This window comes from Thermobia domestica, chromosome 5, assembly GCF_964235325.1.
Source record: "Thermobia domestica chromosome 5, izTheDome1.hap1.1, whole genome shotgun sequence".
Taxonomy (NCBI): Eukaryota; Metazoa; Arthropoda; class Insecta; order Zygentoma; family Lepismatidae; genus Thermobia; species Thermobia domestica.
Window position 1 is genome coordinate 151,183,574 of NC_137458.1, and position 17,955 is coordinate 151,201,528.

General features: G+C 37.9%; 1 protein-coding gene across 1 annotated transcript in view; it reads right to left on the reverse strand.

The window, feature by feature from the left end:
• Positions 1-10,647, reverse strand: part of LOC145685283 (uncharacterized) — a 99,994-nt gene extending 89,347 nt beyond the window's left edge. Inside the window, exon 1 of the mRNA XM_081757651.1 lies at positions 10,541-10,647. Coding sequence (XP_081613777.1) covers positions 10,541-10,647 — 107 coding nt within the window. The remainder of the gene's footprint in view (positions 1-10,540) is intronic.
• Positions 10,648-17,955: the final 7,308 nt, after the last annotated feature.

A 17,955-nucleotide genomic window follows, 5' to 3' on the forward strand; every position in this document is an offset into this window, starting at 1 on the left:
CAACCAAGCAAGGTGGAAGATGAATTTCCTGTGATATTAAAGTGGAATGTTCTACAAAATAGTCATAATTCATTGGCCATATTTCTATCAGTACTTTGGTACGGACTAAGAGCTACAAGACTAACAGAACTAGAAATTAGAGATTTCATTCCTTTTTTCTCTCAGACTAAAAGACCTGCATTTTCCTGAGATTTTCATTTTCTTAATATAAGTCCCCTATCTTGGGATAATTCTGGCTACCGCGGTTTGGAGCTAATCGGTAAACGAAAGAGTAAATTTTTCGACTCTCAACTCTCGACAGTTTGTGAGAAGATATTTCAGAGTTCATGTTGTTATTTCTTCGTTACAAAAACACTTCTAGTTGACTCTATTCATGGTGAATTTCTGAACTTATAAACATTTACAATTATTGAAAGATCAATAATTATTTGGATAGTATTAGGAGGACAGGATCGTATCCTTGGTACTCCCGCTTCTTCACACATTTCATTACACCAATTCCTTTATTAACATTGGCTTGCTTTAATCATTGGGCGCAGTGGCTCAGTGGTAGAGCGCTTCCTCTGGTGGGCCAAGTAAGTTTGTGGTGGACAAGCTCGTATCAGTGGGTTTCTTCAGGGTACTTCCGCTTCATCCCACATTTCATTCTACCAATTCCTCTATTCTCATTTACTTGCTTTAATCATTGGGCGCGGTTGCTGAGTGGTAGAGCGCTTCCTCTGGTGGACCAATTAAGTTTGTGGTGAACAATATGGTATCTGTGGGTTTTCTCAGGGTACTCCCGCTTCTTCCCACTTTTCACTCCAAAAACTCGTGTTTTATCATGGACCTGATTCAATCACTGGGCAAGGTGGCTCAGTGGTAGAACGCTTCCTTTGGTGCGTGGGGTCCTTACTGTTTCTATCTCCGGTCTAGTAAGTTTGTAATGGACAAGATAGTATCCGTGGGATTTGTCAGGGTACTCCCGCTTCCTCACACATTTCATTCCACCAATTCTTCTATTAATATTGACTTGCTTCAATCATTGGACGCTGTGACTCAGTGGTAGAGCACTTCTACTGGTGTGCCAAGTAAGTTTGTAATGGGCAAGATCGTATCCGTGGGTTTTGTTAGGGTACTCCAGCTTCTTTCCACTTCTCATTCCACCAATTCCTTTATTATCAATTACTTGCTTCAATCATTGGGCGCGGTGGTTCAGTGGTAGAGCGCTTCCTGTGTGGACCAAGTAAGTTTGTGGTGGAAAAGATCGTATCCGTAGGTTTTCTCAGGGTACTCCCGCTTTTTCCAATTTCATTCCACTAAATCTTCTATTATCAAAGACTTGGTTTAATCATTGGGCGCGGTGGCTCAGTGGTAGAACGCGGTGGGCCAATTTAGTTCGTGGTGGACAAGTTCGTATCTGTGGGTTTTCTCAGGATACTGCTGCTTCTTCCCATTTTTCATTCCAAAAATGCATTTTTTATCATGGACTTGATTCAATCAATGGGCAATGTGGCTCAGTGCTAGAACGCTTCCTCTAGTGCGGGAGATCCTTACTGTTTCGATCCCCGGCCTAGTAAGTTTTGTAGAGGACAAGATCAAATCAGTGGATTTTGTCAGGGTGCTCCCGCTTCCTCCCACATTTCATTCCACCAATTCTTCTATTATCATTGACTTGCTTTATTCGTTGGGAGCAGTGGCTCAGTGGTAGACCGTTTCCTCTGGTGGGCTAAGTAAGTTTGTGGTGGACAAGAGCATATCCGTGGCTTTTCTCTGGGTACTCCCGCTTCTTCCTACTTTTCACTGCAAAAACTCATCTTCTATCATGGACTTGATCCAGTCATTGGGCGCGGTGGCTCAGTGGTAGAGCACTTCCTCTGGTGGGCCAAGTAAGTTTGTAGTGTACAAGATCGTATCCGTGGGTTTTCTCAGGGCATTCCCGCTTCCTCCCACATTTCATTCCACCAATTCATCTATTATCATTGACTTGCTTCAATGATTGGTCGCAGTGGTTCAGTGGTAGAGCGCTTCGTCCGGTGGGTCAAGTGAGTTTGTGGTGGACAAGATCGTATTCGTGGGTTCTCTCAGGGTACTCCCGCTTCTTCCCAATTTTCATTCCACCAATTCGTCTATTATCATTGACTTACTTTAATCATTGGGCGCAGTGGCTCAGTGGTAGAGCAATTTCTCTGGTGGACCAAGTAAGTTTGTAGTGGAGAAGATCGTATCCGTGGGTTTTGCCACGTTACTCCCGCTTCATCCCACATTTCATTTCAGCAATTCTCCTATTATCATTGTTTTGGTTCAATCATTGGACGCAGTGGCTCAGTGGTAGAGCGCTTTGTCTATTTAGCCAAGTAAGTCTGTGGTGGACAAGATCGTATCCTTGGGTTCTCTGGGTACTCCCTGTTCTTCCCACTTTTTATTCCATCAATTCTTCAATTATCATTGACTTCTTGAATCATAGGGCGCGTCGGCTCATTGATAGAACGCTTCCTCTGGTGCTAGGGGTCGTTATTGTTTCGATTCGCAGCCAAGTAAGTTATGTGCTGGACAGGATCGTATCCGTGGGTTTTCTCCGGGCACTCCCTCTTCTTCGCACTTTTAATTTCACCAATTTCTCTATTATCATTGACGCTTTAATCATTTGGGGCAGTGGCTCAGTGGTAGAGCGCTTCCTCTGGAGGGCCAAGTAAGTTTTTGGTGGACAAGATCGTATCCGTGGGTTTTCTCAAGGTACTCCTGCTTCTTCCCACTTTTCATTACACCAATTCCTCTATTATCATTTACTTGCTTTAATCATTGGGAGCAATGACTCAGTGGTAGAGCGCTTTCTCTTGGTGCGTGGGGTCCTTATTGTTTCGATAACCGGTCAAGTAAGTTTGTGGTGGACAAGATCATATCCGTGGGTTTTCCAGGCTGCTCCCGCTTCTTCCCACTTTTCATTCCACCAATTTCTCTATTATCATTGACGCTTTAATCATTGGGGGCAGTGGCTCAGTGGTAGAGCGCTTCCTCTAGTGGGCCAAGTAAATTTGTGGTGGACAAGATCGTATCCGTGCGTTTTCTCAGGATACTTCTGCTTCTTCCCACTTTTCATTCCAGCAACTCCTCTATTATTATTGAATTGGTTTAATCATTGGGCGCAGTGGCTCAGTGGTAGAGTGCTTCTTTTGGTGGCCAAGTAAGTTTGCGGTGGACAAGATCGTATCCGTGGGTTTGCTCAGGGTACTCCTGCTTCTTCCCACTTTTCCTTCCATCAATTCTTCTATTATCATTGACTTGCTTTAATCATTGGGCGCGTTGGCTGAGTGATACAACGCCTTCTGTGGTGCGTGGGGTCGTTATTGTTTCGATTCGCAGCCAAGTAAGTTATGTGGTAGCCAGGATCGTATCCGTGGGTTTTCTCATGGTACTCCCGCTTCCTCTTCACTTCTCATTCCACACATTCCTCTCTTATCACTGATTTTCTTTAATCATTGGGCGTGGTGGCTCAGTGGTAGAGTGCTTCCTCTGGTACATGGGGTCCTTATTAGTTCCATCCCCTGTCAAGTAAGTTTGTGGTGGAGAAGGTCGTATCCGTGGGGTTTGCGAGGTTACTCCCGCTTCTTCCAACTTTTCATTCCAGGAATTTCTCTATTATCATTGACGCTTTAATCATTGGTCGCGGTAGCTCAGTGGTAGAGTCCTGCCTCTGGTGCATGGGGTCCTTATTGTTTCGATTCCCGGCCAAGTACGTTTGTGGTGGACAAGATCGTATCCGTGGGTTTTCTCAGCGTACTCCCGCTTCCTCCCACATTTCATTCAACCAATTCTTCTTTCATCATTGACTTGCTTTAATCATTGGTGAGTTCTTGGTCCCGTGAGCATTGCGGTGATGTCAGAAATCTGATTCGGTCCCATGCGTTTGGGTTGTGATGTAAACCTTTGCTGTGGTTCAATCTCCGTATTTTATTACGCGAGATAAAACCATCCATACAGCTATAAATGTTCTTCTATCTTGCTCAACCAGGTATTGATACTGAGCCAATTCGGAACCTCATTTCTGGCGCTTTGAGGCCAGGAACCGATTTCGGACATTACGCTGTCCTCAAACGACTAGGATCTTTCCAATGTTACCATCCGCGTCCAACAACCCATGTTTAAAAGGGGAATAGAAAGGACCCGCGTCTAAAACTTCGGGACCCGTTTCTTGATTTTTAAGGCTAGGGATCGATTTCCGACATCACAATTGTGCTCAGCGGATCAAAACCTTTCAAATGCCGCCAACGCCGTCCAATAACTTAATGTTTAATAGGTGAATAGAAGGGACCCGAACCCATAACGTCAGAACCCCATTTCTTGAGCTTCGTGACCTGGGCCAGATTTCTGACATTATACTGCACTCAGAGGACTCCAGCTCCAGTAGCGTAGCCGGGATGTGTGTTTGGGGGGGGCAAGTGCTGTTATAGATACATATAGAAAAATTGCAAACAAAAAATATATAAACATAAAAATATATAAACAATACAAACATCAAAGTACCAAAGTACATTGTCGGACCTCTTTGGAGGTGCGGCCCCTCCGGGCCCTTCTTCCCTACGCCACTGACCAACTCCATGTGTAACATCGTCCCCCTGACGTAGGAGTATCGACTCCATGCTTTTTTCATAATTATTCTCCAAATGGATTTTATACAACGTAGTTTAGCAAGTTTAGCAGCAGGTTTAAAATAAGCCTCTTGAGAGCAGCTCTTATTTGTTAGAGAATACATAACAATCACTTTTCGCTGTTGCAATGATCTGTCCAATTGGCTTGGTAAAAAAAAATCAGCGTAGCATAACAACAAAAAGGTTTTTCTGTTAAAAATAAAAGCACAAAAAGGAAAAGTAAAAGCTTGGTTTGGTGAGTGTCGGGGGACGCAGAATTCTACTTCGCCCCGGGCAACGAAATTTCTAGCCACGGCTCTGAGCTCCAACACTTATCGATCTTTCAGTCTCATCCCTTACCCACAACAACGTAGTTTGATTAACTTGTTATACCAAAACGTTTGGAAAGAACCTGTGAGTGTGACTTATTGATAGCTATGCAATATGTTGACAGAGTGCTAGTCTTCAGTTTAGCAACAAAGGTGCCCTTAGGCGAAATACACGTTGCTCTCTACTTTTGTCTGTGCCTTGTAAATCGTAACATTATGTTTAAAGGCAAACAGAAACAACGTCAGTTGTTATTTTTTTGAGGCAACAAGTGATAATACGTTTGTGTCTTCTACACAAATACTTTTTGCCAGATTGCTGTTTGAAGCCTTTTTGCATTATACACTATAAAACAACATGTCGGATTTAATTTGCTTATAATTTTCATAAAAATGCTCATAATGAAATCAAATAAAGTGCAAACGGTAGCGGAAATGTTTACTTGGCAACACTGTTACATAAGCGGCAACTCTGAACACGTTGAGAGAGGGAGGGCAAGGGTCAGTTTCTTACCAAATTCCATCCATCCATCCATCCATCCAAGGTTAACCGACACAACTGTCGCGTTTGGGGCACGGAAAACCCAAAGAAATTTGAGACACATGAGAGAGATAGCCCTAAAGTGAACGTTTGGTGCGCTGTGTTCTATGATCATCTGATTGGACCGTTCTTTTTTGAAGAGGAGACCGTGAATGGAGATTCGTACCTGGATATGTTGCAGAAATACCTCATTCCGGAACTGGAGGCACGTGGAATCCAGAACGACATCGTGTTCCAACAGGACGGAGCACCCCCTCACTATGCAATCAAGGTGAGACAGTTCCTTGACGAGAAATTCCTTAACCGATGGATTGGCCGCGGTGGCCCGACCTCTTGGCCGCCAAGATCACCCGACCTTACCCCCTGCGACTTCTGGCTTTGGGGTCATGTGAAAACGGAAGTTTATGCAAAGAAGCCAAGTGGCTTGGAGAACTTAAAGGACAAAATCAGGGCGTCTGTGGCTGGCATTTCGGATCAAACACGGCGGAACGCTTGAGTGGATTCCAGCGCCGCCTACGCGAATGTATGGATATAAATGGCGCCCAGTTGGAGGTGTGGCGGTGAATGAACTGAGCTGGTGCAGATTACAGGTAAAAATTTAATCCTTCCGCTACCGTTTGCACTTTATTTGATTTCAATATGAGCATTTTTATGTAAATTATAAGCGAATTAAATCCGTCCAGACTTTATGAAAACCCTGTATATATATATATATATATATATATATATATATATATATATATATATATATATATATATATATATATATATATATATATATATATATATATATGTGTGTGTGTGTGTGTGTGTGTGTGTGTTATTTACATTTTGTGCAGCAAATTGCAATTCAAATTTCAATTTTTGTCGCAATTTCAATTTTAACGCACTTTATGTGCTATAATGAGTAATTATAAAAAGGAAGTCCCATAAATACGAAAGTACTTCACAATTCTATTCATTATGAATGGAATTGTGAACTACTTTCGTATTTATTGGATTTCTTCTATGAATTATTTATTATTATTATTATTATTATTATTATTATTATTATTATTATTATTATTATTATTATTATTATTATTATTATTATTATTATTATTATTATCTTGAGTACAGAGATACAAAGAACAAGAACTCCGTCACCATTAACATCGAAGCGAAAATCACTTCGAATTGGAAAGAATAGATCAATGCATTTAATTTCGGGGAGATGCTATAGGGCAGACACGGATCCAGGAAGCGATCGAGGCAATCGCCCCTCTCCCACGAAAGAGGAAACTTTCTTATTTTATATATAAATAAAACCCATCCCAGAATTTGGAGCTCTTAAAACTAGCTAAGTAGCAGTATTACAATCCACGCCCCCCCCCAGAAGTCCGTTCTGGATCCGCCCCTGCTACAGGGGTACTTTAGGGTTCACTGCTTTTCCTTGCAATCCACGCTCATTATTGGGTAAGTATATACCGAAGTACGCAGTACACTTGTTTGACTAATTCCGCGATCCCGGGCAATATCTCTTGAGGATGCATTAGGACGTACTTCGGCAGCAGCCAAAGCATCAATAACGACATCGTTGTCATCTACAATTGGAGCATGTTTGTGACCCCCATATTGAGGAGGTATGCGCCCTCTTTGTTTCAGATGATTTGCTAACCGTCGAAGTATATTATGGGAAATTGATTGTCTCTGTGGGAACCTTGCGTTATAAATTCGGGCTGCAGCTCTATAGTTTTGGCAGTGGTGCCCACCCCCCCTCATGTCCATGAAACACCCCCCTCAATTGCTATCCTTAGGTGTTCTTCCATGAAAAAAAAATCTTTTCGATTAATTTTTACACTCCCTCAAACATATTTATATAGATTTTTACCCCCCCAAATATTTCAATGACGCAGTTTGCGTCATAGCTCCCCCCTTGTGGGCACCTCTGGTTTTGGCTACATTCCCCTAACAGCATTAACATGTCAAATGCCTCCCCGTTCGTATGTGGCATTGTTCCAATACAATGCTATCTTTAGCTGACATTGCACTAACACACGATATTAAGGTAGTACGTGCCACCTTCTTCAATGAAATGGAAGCCTTCTGACCAGAAGCGTCATTTCAGATTTTGCTTTGGGGGGGGCAAAACCCCTCGATATAAGTAAAATTTTGCGTTTTTCACTCATTTACTACTACTCTATTGATAAAATCTATATAAATCTCAAACTCAGGGGGGCAAATGCCCCTCCCTGCCCCCCCTAAATGACGCCCCTGCTTCTGACACACACACATACACACAACTTAATTCGTAGCTTGTATTACTTTTGCACAGGACAAGTACTTCACTACAATTCGTACTAACGACCCTTCAGCAAAGCCTGCTTAACTTACTGTGGAATAAACTGTGTTCCAGCGTACCTCACGTTCGTGCCTTTCAATTCAAGATTGTCTGCGACTGTTTCTCTCGAAAGGCGTATGTTTTGTACAACAAACATAAACCAGCAAACAGCACAATCCAGCTGCAGTAATCGTTATCAAAGATATGTATGTTTATTCATTTCGGTATTTCATTTGAAGTTATACGTTTCACGACATTAATGTCTCATGAATTTCACTTTTACACGACGCATAGGGAAGAAAAGGGCAGGTAAGGACAGGGCTGGAACCGTGTGTCAATCTCATTATTCGCTGTTGGCACTGAGGAACAATAAGCTTAAGATAGGTATACAGACAAACCAGGCTGTGACATCATTCAAAACTAGGTCGGGAATTGTGGGGAAAATGCATTCTCGAACGGAAATAACACAATAACGCGGAGAGGGTCGCAACGTGACACTCGGGGATTGCCAAGATTTATACGTCATTGGATAGCACACGGCAAGTCCAGAATACAGATCTATTTATACCGCCGTTTTGGGTTCTGGGCTGAATGCGGGCAAATGGTGCAAAACATGTCCCAGGGGAATGTTCTGTATAGTTGCTGTACCCTGGAGAGTTATGGTGTGCATCGTGGAAACAAATCATCGCGTAGTGCACACAGCCGAAATATTTCGTCCGTTGCAGTAGCCAGTCGGGAAGATACAGTGTTCAGTTTCCTTGATCCCATAGTGTCGGAAGTCTGGAAGATTTGACAATTTTGAGTTGGACCCGATCTGGGACCCTGCGGGGGACCCTGGGGCGAAACTTTTTACTTCGATCTGTTGTCCTTTGAACATCATGTGCACTTGTTTTTCAGTTTTTCCGTCTGGCTGCCCGTTTCAGATTTATAGTGTTTAATTTTATGATGATTTTACAAATACTTGATTAAATGCTAATTAGTTTTAGACATAAATGCGTATAGTGGTTAGTATCATATTACTTAAGATAACAGTTAAATGACAAATTGGTAGTAGATGAAAGAAAAGCAATTTAATGTATATGTTTATTACAAAAGATTTCTATATCATTATTACACAAGTGCAGACATGATATTATCAAATAATAAATATTAAGTGAGCTCAAAAGTCTGCAAAGTATTACAATATTAATTCATTAATAATTGATAAATTTAGCTTTAAGAGCTGTTATACTTGAGACCTTAGCAGGAGACTGCCAGAAGAAATTATTTTTTCAAAGACCTTGATTATTTAAAAGGTATAGAACTTACATTTAACGTTAGGAGGTCTCTCTCTCAGCTCGATGATAACCATCATCGTCGATGCTTCAAAGTTCAGTTGCAAGTCGCAAGATGACGGAGTAGCGAAGACAAGAGAATGATTGAGATTTAGCTAAATAGTTTTAAATTTTCAAGCTTTTATACTAGTTTGAGAGAGCGAAAACAACTTGTACGTAATTAGTTCTTGTAACTTATTTTCGTTGTGGGTTTTCTTTTTTGAAAGTTGTTTGTCTTATGACGTCTAACGTTATTTTCTTCAGTACAACACTGATGAAATGTTTTTTAATTGTACACTCCTATACAGAAGTTTTGTTTTTAATATTTCAATAAATTAATTAAACATGACATAGCCTCTTCTGCTATGATTGTTCTCTTATTTGTATGCAGAGGCGTCAAATTTTAAAAGAGAGCAATAAAATTTGTTTTTTAATATTTCCTTCTCAAAACTAAACCTTAAGAAAAATGCCAAATTTTCAGTACCTTTTAAAATTGTGCCCAATTACTTTAAATGTGTTATACCATGTTAGTAGTTTTTGACACTAAAGTGCTTTAAATGTGGGTTTCCTCGTTCATCTGGTGAGCGTTATTGTTGTACAGAAATCCAAACTATGCATATTTTTGATATTATAACCTCCTTAGTTGCTAACACTGAAAATTAATGTGGTATTATAGATTGTTGTATATATGTAAGTTTGAAGTACGTAACAATCTGATGTACTGCCATTTGGAAAAGACTCAATTTTGTTAGGTAGGCAAAATTGATGGTGATCTGACGGTGTTGCAGAGAATATAAAATAATTTCCTCTTTCGATATTTCCATCGCTTTTTATCAACTAATTTGTAAGTTTCAAAGGTTTTCAATATAGATGGTCCATTGGGAGGGCTGACAAGTAGCAAGCTTATTTATGAGAAGATGACGTGTTTGAATTTTAAATTGAGATACTTTAAATTTGAGATAATTTAAATTTGGAGATACTTTAATTTAAATTGAGAAAGTTTAATATTCTTTATACCTTTATTGTACTCCACAGCAAGTATAACCTGGACATAAAATATCTTCCTCTTTTCAGATATTGGGGAAAAAAGTGATGCTATATGACGGGATAGGGCCGACATAAGACACGACTGGAACTACGTCAAACCACATGATATTTATTCCCAAATGGAAGCAAAGATTTATGAAAATACTTGCAGACAGGAGAAGGAACTGCCATCGTATGCAACAGTGAAGCGATGGATTGCAGAATTTAAATATTGCCGCCAAACCAGCTCTAGCAAACCACGCCAGGACCGCCAATGTCTCTTACCATTAAGATATGTGTATGATATACTGCCATAGGGCTGAAGCTAACATCGCGCCTACTTTGGGCACATCCAACGAAAGAATGTAGGACATTATAAGTAACACATTTTTGATGAGGAAACTCACTGCTTGCTGAGTTCCAAGAAACCTATATTCCGATCAGAAACGACAAAGAGTGATACTATCGAAGCTAAATCTGAAGCGAGATTCTTGACAAATCTTTGATCCTCCATTTTGACCCAGAAACAAAGGAAGATTTAAGGAAATGGGAACACCAGTCGTTCTCAGTCCCCAGGAAATTCAAAGCAAACGCTTTTGCTGAGAATGCATTTTCTGTAATGGGAAGCAATTTCTAGAATGCAGGCGTTCTCCTTGTTGACTTCCTACACAAGGAAAGTACCATCACAAGACCTTATTTTGAAAATTTGACAATTCAACTGCGAAATGTCATTGAACACAAGATGCATTAATAATTGAGGAAGGTTGTTATTTTCCATCATAATGATGCTCCACTACACACTCTTGGAGTTGCTCTTTAGACTCTGGAATACGTGTTACCCGATCCGTAATACTCACGAGACTTACCACTTTCCGACTTTTATATCTTCAACCTCAAGCAACACTTGAACTTGGAACACATTTTTCTATGTATGATGCACTGATTGATGTTTTGAAATGATGTGACGAACAGGAACAATCCTTTTATCGTGATGTCATATTAAAGTTGGAGAAATTATATGATAACTTTGCTAAACTGTAGGAAGACTATGTTAAAAATCCTAGATGTTAGCGCCCTAGTGAACATTTCTTGACTCCTGGTCTTAAATATATATATATATAAATGTGTGTGTGTGTATCAAAGTAAACACAAGCCTACAAGTGACAATTGCTCGAGACTCCAATCCTCAGTCTCTTCTAGAAATTTTGCTTTCACGGGATGCGGAGATTCACACATTAAGCTACTTTCTGAAATATTTGCTACGCTTGTCTTCTCATGAGGTATTGTAACATCATTTTGATGGAATCTCATTACATTAATTATATTGCAGTCACAATGCATTGATTTAGTATTCATATACAACTGAACATTATATTCTGCTTCTTCAGTTACAGGTTCCAGATCTACATCATCTAAAATTATATATACTATATTATTGTATCTGAGATCAATTTGTAGATCTTGTGACGAATATAGGAAATCAGTTGTTGTGAGCTTCTTTATGTTGTTACCAGATACATTAAGCAAACTATTTTTTTTCCATTCCCTCCAATTCGAAAGTATCTCGGAAATGTTATTGTTTGGAATTTCAAATTTTTCATTAATTACGAGTTGAGAACGTTCAAATGTGTCAATTTTGATTCGGTTATTTCCAAGATTAAGAATGTTTAAGTGAGGACATTGGTAGAAAGAAATATGGTTGATATAATTAAATGACAAATCAATTGTTTGAATACTTAATGGAATAATAAAATACGTTACTCTGTTAGCACCCTCCTGACATCTTTGAAACTGAGCAGATAATACATGACTAGGCATTCTCATAGTGGACGTAAAATAAGTCACATCTGGAATTTGCACAATGTGATTGTGACTTAAATCTAAATATCTTAAATTTTCCAAACGCGCTAATGAATGCAGATGCAGGCAATATATGGCATTATTCTGTAACTCAAGCTGTTGCAGTGAATTTAGGTTAGCAAATATTTTGTCGTCCAAAGAAGTGTAATTGTTGTAGCTTAAGCTTAAAATACGAAGTCTCGGAAGATAAAATGTTTTTGGATGACTTTCTGAAAGTCTGTTGTGATCAAGATACAGGGTTTTAATATTCATAATATATAACAAGAAATCGTCTGGAAGCTCGTAAATTAAATTTTCACCTAAATCAATCTCTTCTAAGTCATATGCACCTTTCAAGAATTCAGATGAAACATATTCAATTCCACAGTTTCTCATTTCTATCTGACGAAGTGATCCAATGTTATTGAAGTTTATACTATTCGTTATATTGGGAGCATAATTATACGAAATAGAAAGCCTGTTAACATTGTCTTCGAATGTCAGGTTGAAGATTGATAAATTATTATTTGATACGTCAAAAGAATTAAGATCGTATTTTCGTAACACAGATATCCAATTATCTTCGCTCAAAGATAATTGAGTAAAGCTTAGATCTACATCAAAGTGATATCTTTTACGGTCACCAAGTGCATTCCCGGGAAACGTTCTAAGCGGATTATTATTTAAATGCAGTACTTTTAAGTCTAAAAGAGAATGGAAACTTTGGTTTGGAATTGATTTTATTTCGTTATGAGATAAATCTAATATCACCAAAGAAGTTAATGTTTTGAACCAATTTGGATTAATCCTTTGTAGTTTGTTTTTACGTAGGTATAAACGTTCAAGTCTAGTAACGTCTTCAAATATAAGTGGTGGTAAATCTTTAAGTTGATTATGATTAGTAATCTGTAAATGATATAAGGTGGTAAGGTTGCGTAACAAATCCTCCGGTATTTCTGATAGATCTGAGTCCGTAAGATATAAATCCAATGTTATTTTAGGAAAGATACCGCTGTGAACATTTTTAATATGCGCATATGATATCCTAATAATGCTAACTACAGAAAAGTTAGTTTCGCAACTGAAGAGCTTAGAGAGTGTTATATTATCAAAATCCAACGATTCATTATTACCAGCTTCTAGGTACAATTCTAGATTATTTTCTGATTCTAGAAGACAATTGGTAGAGTCACTGAGGTTTTTCATAAATTTACTATTTATGTTACAGTTCTTAATTGTTATTATTGTATTCATTCTACCTGTATTTTTGATATCTTTAAGCGACAGAAAAATGTTTCTAGGAATATGAAAATCAGCGTTGGTGAAACATGTAAATGTGAAAATCAGATTCCCATGCACAGTATACGCAACAGCTGTAAAATTATGGCCACAGTTAATTTTGGAATAATCGACAGAACGCACTACAGCACATTGTTGAGTAGTGTACTTCATAGCCACAGTGGTGCCACGTGACACAATGGAAAGTATCCAGAAAAGAACGAGCCAAACGAACGTATTCAATGAGTTCTTCATATTCTGAGAAATTCACATTACCTGAAATAAATAAAATAAGAATTAATTCATATGCACTACAGAAACTTGTTTAATCAGTTTAATATTAAATTAAAACTATTATGAATAAATTGTTACACATTTTCTTAACGCTGAAAAAATAAGATATTTAATTAAACCAGGCCAAAAATCACTTATAGAAGAAGAAATAAATATCTTTCTTAACCAAAATTCAGATGAACGATGGATTTTAATACCTGCAAACTTTTCTATATAAAACTAGATCTATCTCGTATTAGTTTTATACGAAAACGAGCCTTTGGCTAGCTGAGGACTCTGTCCCCAGACCCTCGCACTTCTTGGCCTGCGGCCTCTCGTCTTTTATTTGGCAAAGCTGGGGTCTTCGCCCACTGACCTCCGTGTTTACTCGGTTTATGTCCTCGCACTTCTTACACACACAATTCTAGCGAATTTCAAGTTTCTTTTCCTATTTTAACTATCTAAAAGATAAGATTTTGTATCCCAAGAAAACGCCCATTTTAACATGGGTATTTCTACATCCTCCCTTTAGATTCCATAAAAACTAAAAATATTCATTTTTGGTAATTTTTCTGTGGGTTAGTCCTGGAAGGCTACAATCATGGCAAATTTCATCATTCTAATCCTACCGGAAGGGTCTAAACCATTTGGGGTATAGAAGAGGTATAGAAGATGTTCATATAAATAACATGAGGAAGATTTTTCAGTCCCCCATACTACCCTACAGTTGGAAATTTTTATTTTTGGCGATTTACTTAGTTTCTTGTAAAGAACATTTTGATATTTCACCATAACCTTTAATATATATATAAAACTAATTTTTAAGTAGTTGCATTGTTAAATGTCATTAAACTTTATAGAAAAGAAAAAATATATAAAGTACAAGAACAGAAATTTTGTAAAAATTACTACAGTACATAATAAGTTACCTTAATGTTTCTAAAACTACATAAGGGACAAAATGTTTTCATTACAACCTTATTTCAACATCATTGGATATGCAGTTACTCAATTCCTTTTCTCGAAAGTTCCAGCTTGTTAGTCGAACTTCGTCTTAGCTTTAAGAAAAGTCTTTAAAAGACAGAATTTACTAAAACACGCACTGGAAAATAAATTATTGAAAAATGTGATTCACGCACAATAGAAGGCCTTTTTTTAAAAGATTTTTCAGCATTTGGTCAGTGAACACTATCGGTAGCAAATTAAAAAAGTAATATAAGATTAACTACCCCGTATATTTTAACTACCCCGTAGAATATAAATAGATAACAAGCGCTCCTTTCCTTATTTTGTAACGTATTCAGTATTTACATTCAGTTTCTTTTTAAATATTTTATTTAAATATATTATGTTTAAAAATTGCATGTTAAAGTAAAGAAATATTATGCAGAAAGTGTCGTTTAATTAGTATTAAATTACACTTAGTTTTGCTTTTTAGAAACCTGACAAATATGCAGGGGCGCCGGAACCGGGGGGGCAAAGGGGGCAGTTGCCCCTCCTGAAATTTTCAAAGGGGACAATATACTCGTTTTGCCCCCTCACTTTCAGACTGTAAAAACATCACACAACACTGGTTATATGAACTAAATTTTGCTTTTTATAGTAATGTGAAAAAAATTCTCTATTCCAGATTCATCTTTCTCTTTGTAACAAGGGACCGGGCGCTTTTTCTGCCCCCATGTTAGACAGAAAGAGTTAGGGAAAAGAATTGAAAATTCTCTTTATTTCCATTGGTGTACATTCTCAAAACACTGTAAATTCTTTTAAAATTGTTGTTTAAGTAATCGTAAGTCTGCAATATGAAACGAGTCGTCGAGAGAGATTTTAAACAGATAGAAAAGTATAACAGTTAAAATGAGTAACAGGACAATTAGGGTCTCAAAACATTCCCCATAAAGTTAAATTAATGTTCTTACAAACAATATGTAGAGTGCAGTACGTTTTATAGTGAGGAGGAAAAATGTATGAGGTAGGATTAACAATTCAGAGCATATGAAAAATGCGAACTATATTATCGTTCCGTTCGTTTAATCCTTTCACTACCATTTTTTTTTCGGAGTGAGAATAATATATGGCTATTTTAAGTTGTTTTCAAACGTGTATATATATATATATATATAAATATATGTAAAACATTTTCCTCCGTTTAGTTTTTCGACGTGGGAAGGGTGGAACATTATGTATCCCTCTGATATTTTTACGTGGGACCTATATGTCCCAGTGGTATTGATATGAATGATCTTTTATTTTCAATTATGAAGCGTATATTGTCAGAAAAACAATTGGGTCGTATTTATGATTACAAATATTTTACCTTTCGGCATCCTTTTCCAAATTACAGTACATGCAACCACTGCTTTATCACTAGTACATTGTTAATCACTTTCATCTTTTCCATTATCACTTTCATTGTTTACGTTCACTACCACTACTGTCTATTTGATAATGTTAATAAGAATTCTGTGAACCATTAGCAGGCTTCTCTTTACCAGTGGAACATCGATTTATAGCAATAAAATGTGGTAAATTACCAGGGGTCCTCTGAGAATGTATCGTGGAACACATATGTCCCAGTGGTAGTGAAAGGATTAAGATATGAGTGCAGAAACAGAACACCTGTTTCAGCTCTCCTTTCAGACCAAGTTTGTAAACAAGAATGAGGAAGACAGTCACTGCTTATAATAACTAGTAGTGTTAGATATTTAGCTCGCAGTGGTCAAGCAATCAGTGGACATTTGCATAATACGGGTAATTTGATGTCACTCCTGGATGAAAGAAAAATGGATGTGCCTGTTCTCAGCCAATGGATTAATCGACAGGATAACTGGCTTAGTGCTGATTGAAAGAATGAAATTTTAAAGATTATGGGACATGCAATATAGAGAGACTTGGTAGCAGAAGTTAAAGAGTCTCCATTTTATGCAATCATAGCCGACTCCACGACTGATATTTAAAAAAAACATTTGTCTCTACGTGCGCTGTATTGACTCTGATTCATCAAACCCAACAAAATATTTATGGAAATGATCGCCCCACATGGCACAAAATCGGAAACGGAATTCACGATCAAAGATATTCTAACGAAACCTAACCTGAATGCAGAAAATATAAGCGAACAGTGTCATGATAGTGGATCTATCATGTCAGGACGAGTGAATGGTGTGCAGAAGATAACTTCAACTCAACATCCGAAAGCTGTATACATTCATTGCAATAATCATGCAGCCGACATTGTTCTTGAACCCTGTAAAACTATCAACGAAAGTAATCCTAAACATTTGCTGCCTGTTTGTCCTACTCGCTGGTGTGTTAAGCGAAAATCTCTAAACAGATTTCAATCTACTACAAACGAATTCAAATCACGTTGGAAAAGAATCATCAGTAATACAAGGGGTCCAAATGATGTTCAAAAAGTAATTCTAAAAGGGTATTTGAGAAGAATGAACAAATTCGGAATGATATTTTTTCTGATAGTCAGTATACGTGCTTTTGTACCTTGCGAACAACTGGCGAAAGTGCTTCAAAATTCTTAAGCTTCTGCTTCTGGAGCTAAAAGAGCAGCAGCGATTCTGTCTAGAGGACACTCTGAGAAATCTACGAACGGACAGTACATTTGAAAACATCTATAAGGAAGCAAAGGAAAATACAGACAGACTACACTTAAAATTGCCCACTTCATCACGATCAAAATAGAACACCAATTAGGTTGGAGAAGACTGATAATCCTTGTATAGCAGCTACCCTAGAACTTGTATCAGATCTTCCAAAATTGTACTTAGAAATCATTGACTATTTGTTGAATAAAGTGCAGCGTCGTTTCAATCAGCCAGGCCTTAAACAACTCATAAAACTCTAGAAGATACTTTCTGAAGGAGCTATATGTGCTGGTGGGCCTCTCTCAAGAGAATATTTAAAGCAGGAATTGGGAGTTCACTTGTCGGATTTTAACCTGGATAGATTATAAGGTCAGCTTATGCTGCTTCCACCTACCTTGATGACGACTGAGTCGCTGACGACCACCAGAATATTAAAAACTATTATCGCAGCCTTCTCGACTAAGTTGTTCGACTAGGGACTTTCGTTCTCACTATGCCAGCTTCTTGAGCATTTGCGAAAGATCATTCAGCTATTTGCGTCGTCTAAAGACATTTGAGGACGTCGATGACGCAGGAAAGATTGGCTCATCTGCTGTTGTTTCATATGTGTAGCGACCATACTTAAAAACCATTGCAAGAAAATTCATATCAAACACAAGCGAAAGAAAATATACTATGGTCAATTTTGAAAAGAAATAAATGTAGAATTACGTAAGTGAAAATATTATGAGAATTATAACCAATTAATTAAATTACAAAATAGCACCTAAAATTCAATATAAACTTCAATTATTTCTTATTAATTGTGTCGTACTTTATTAGTGTGAAGTGAAGTG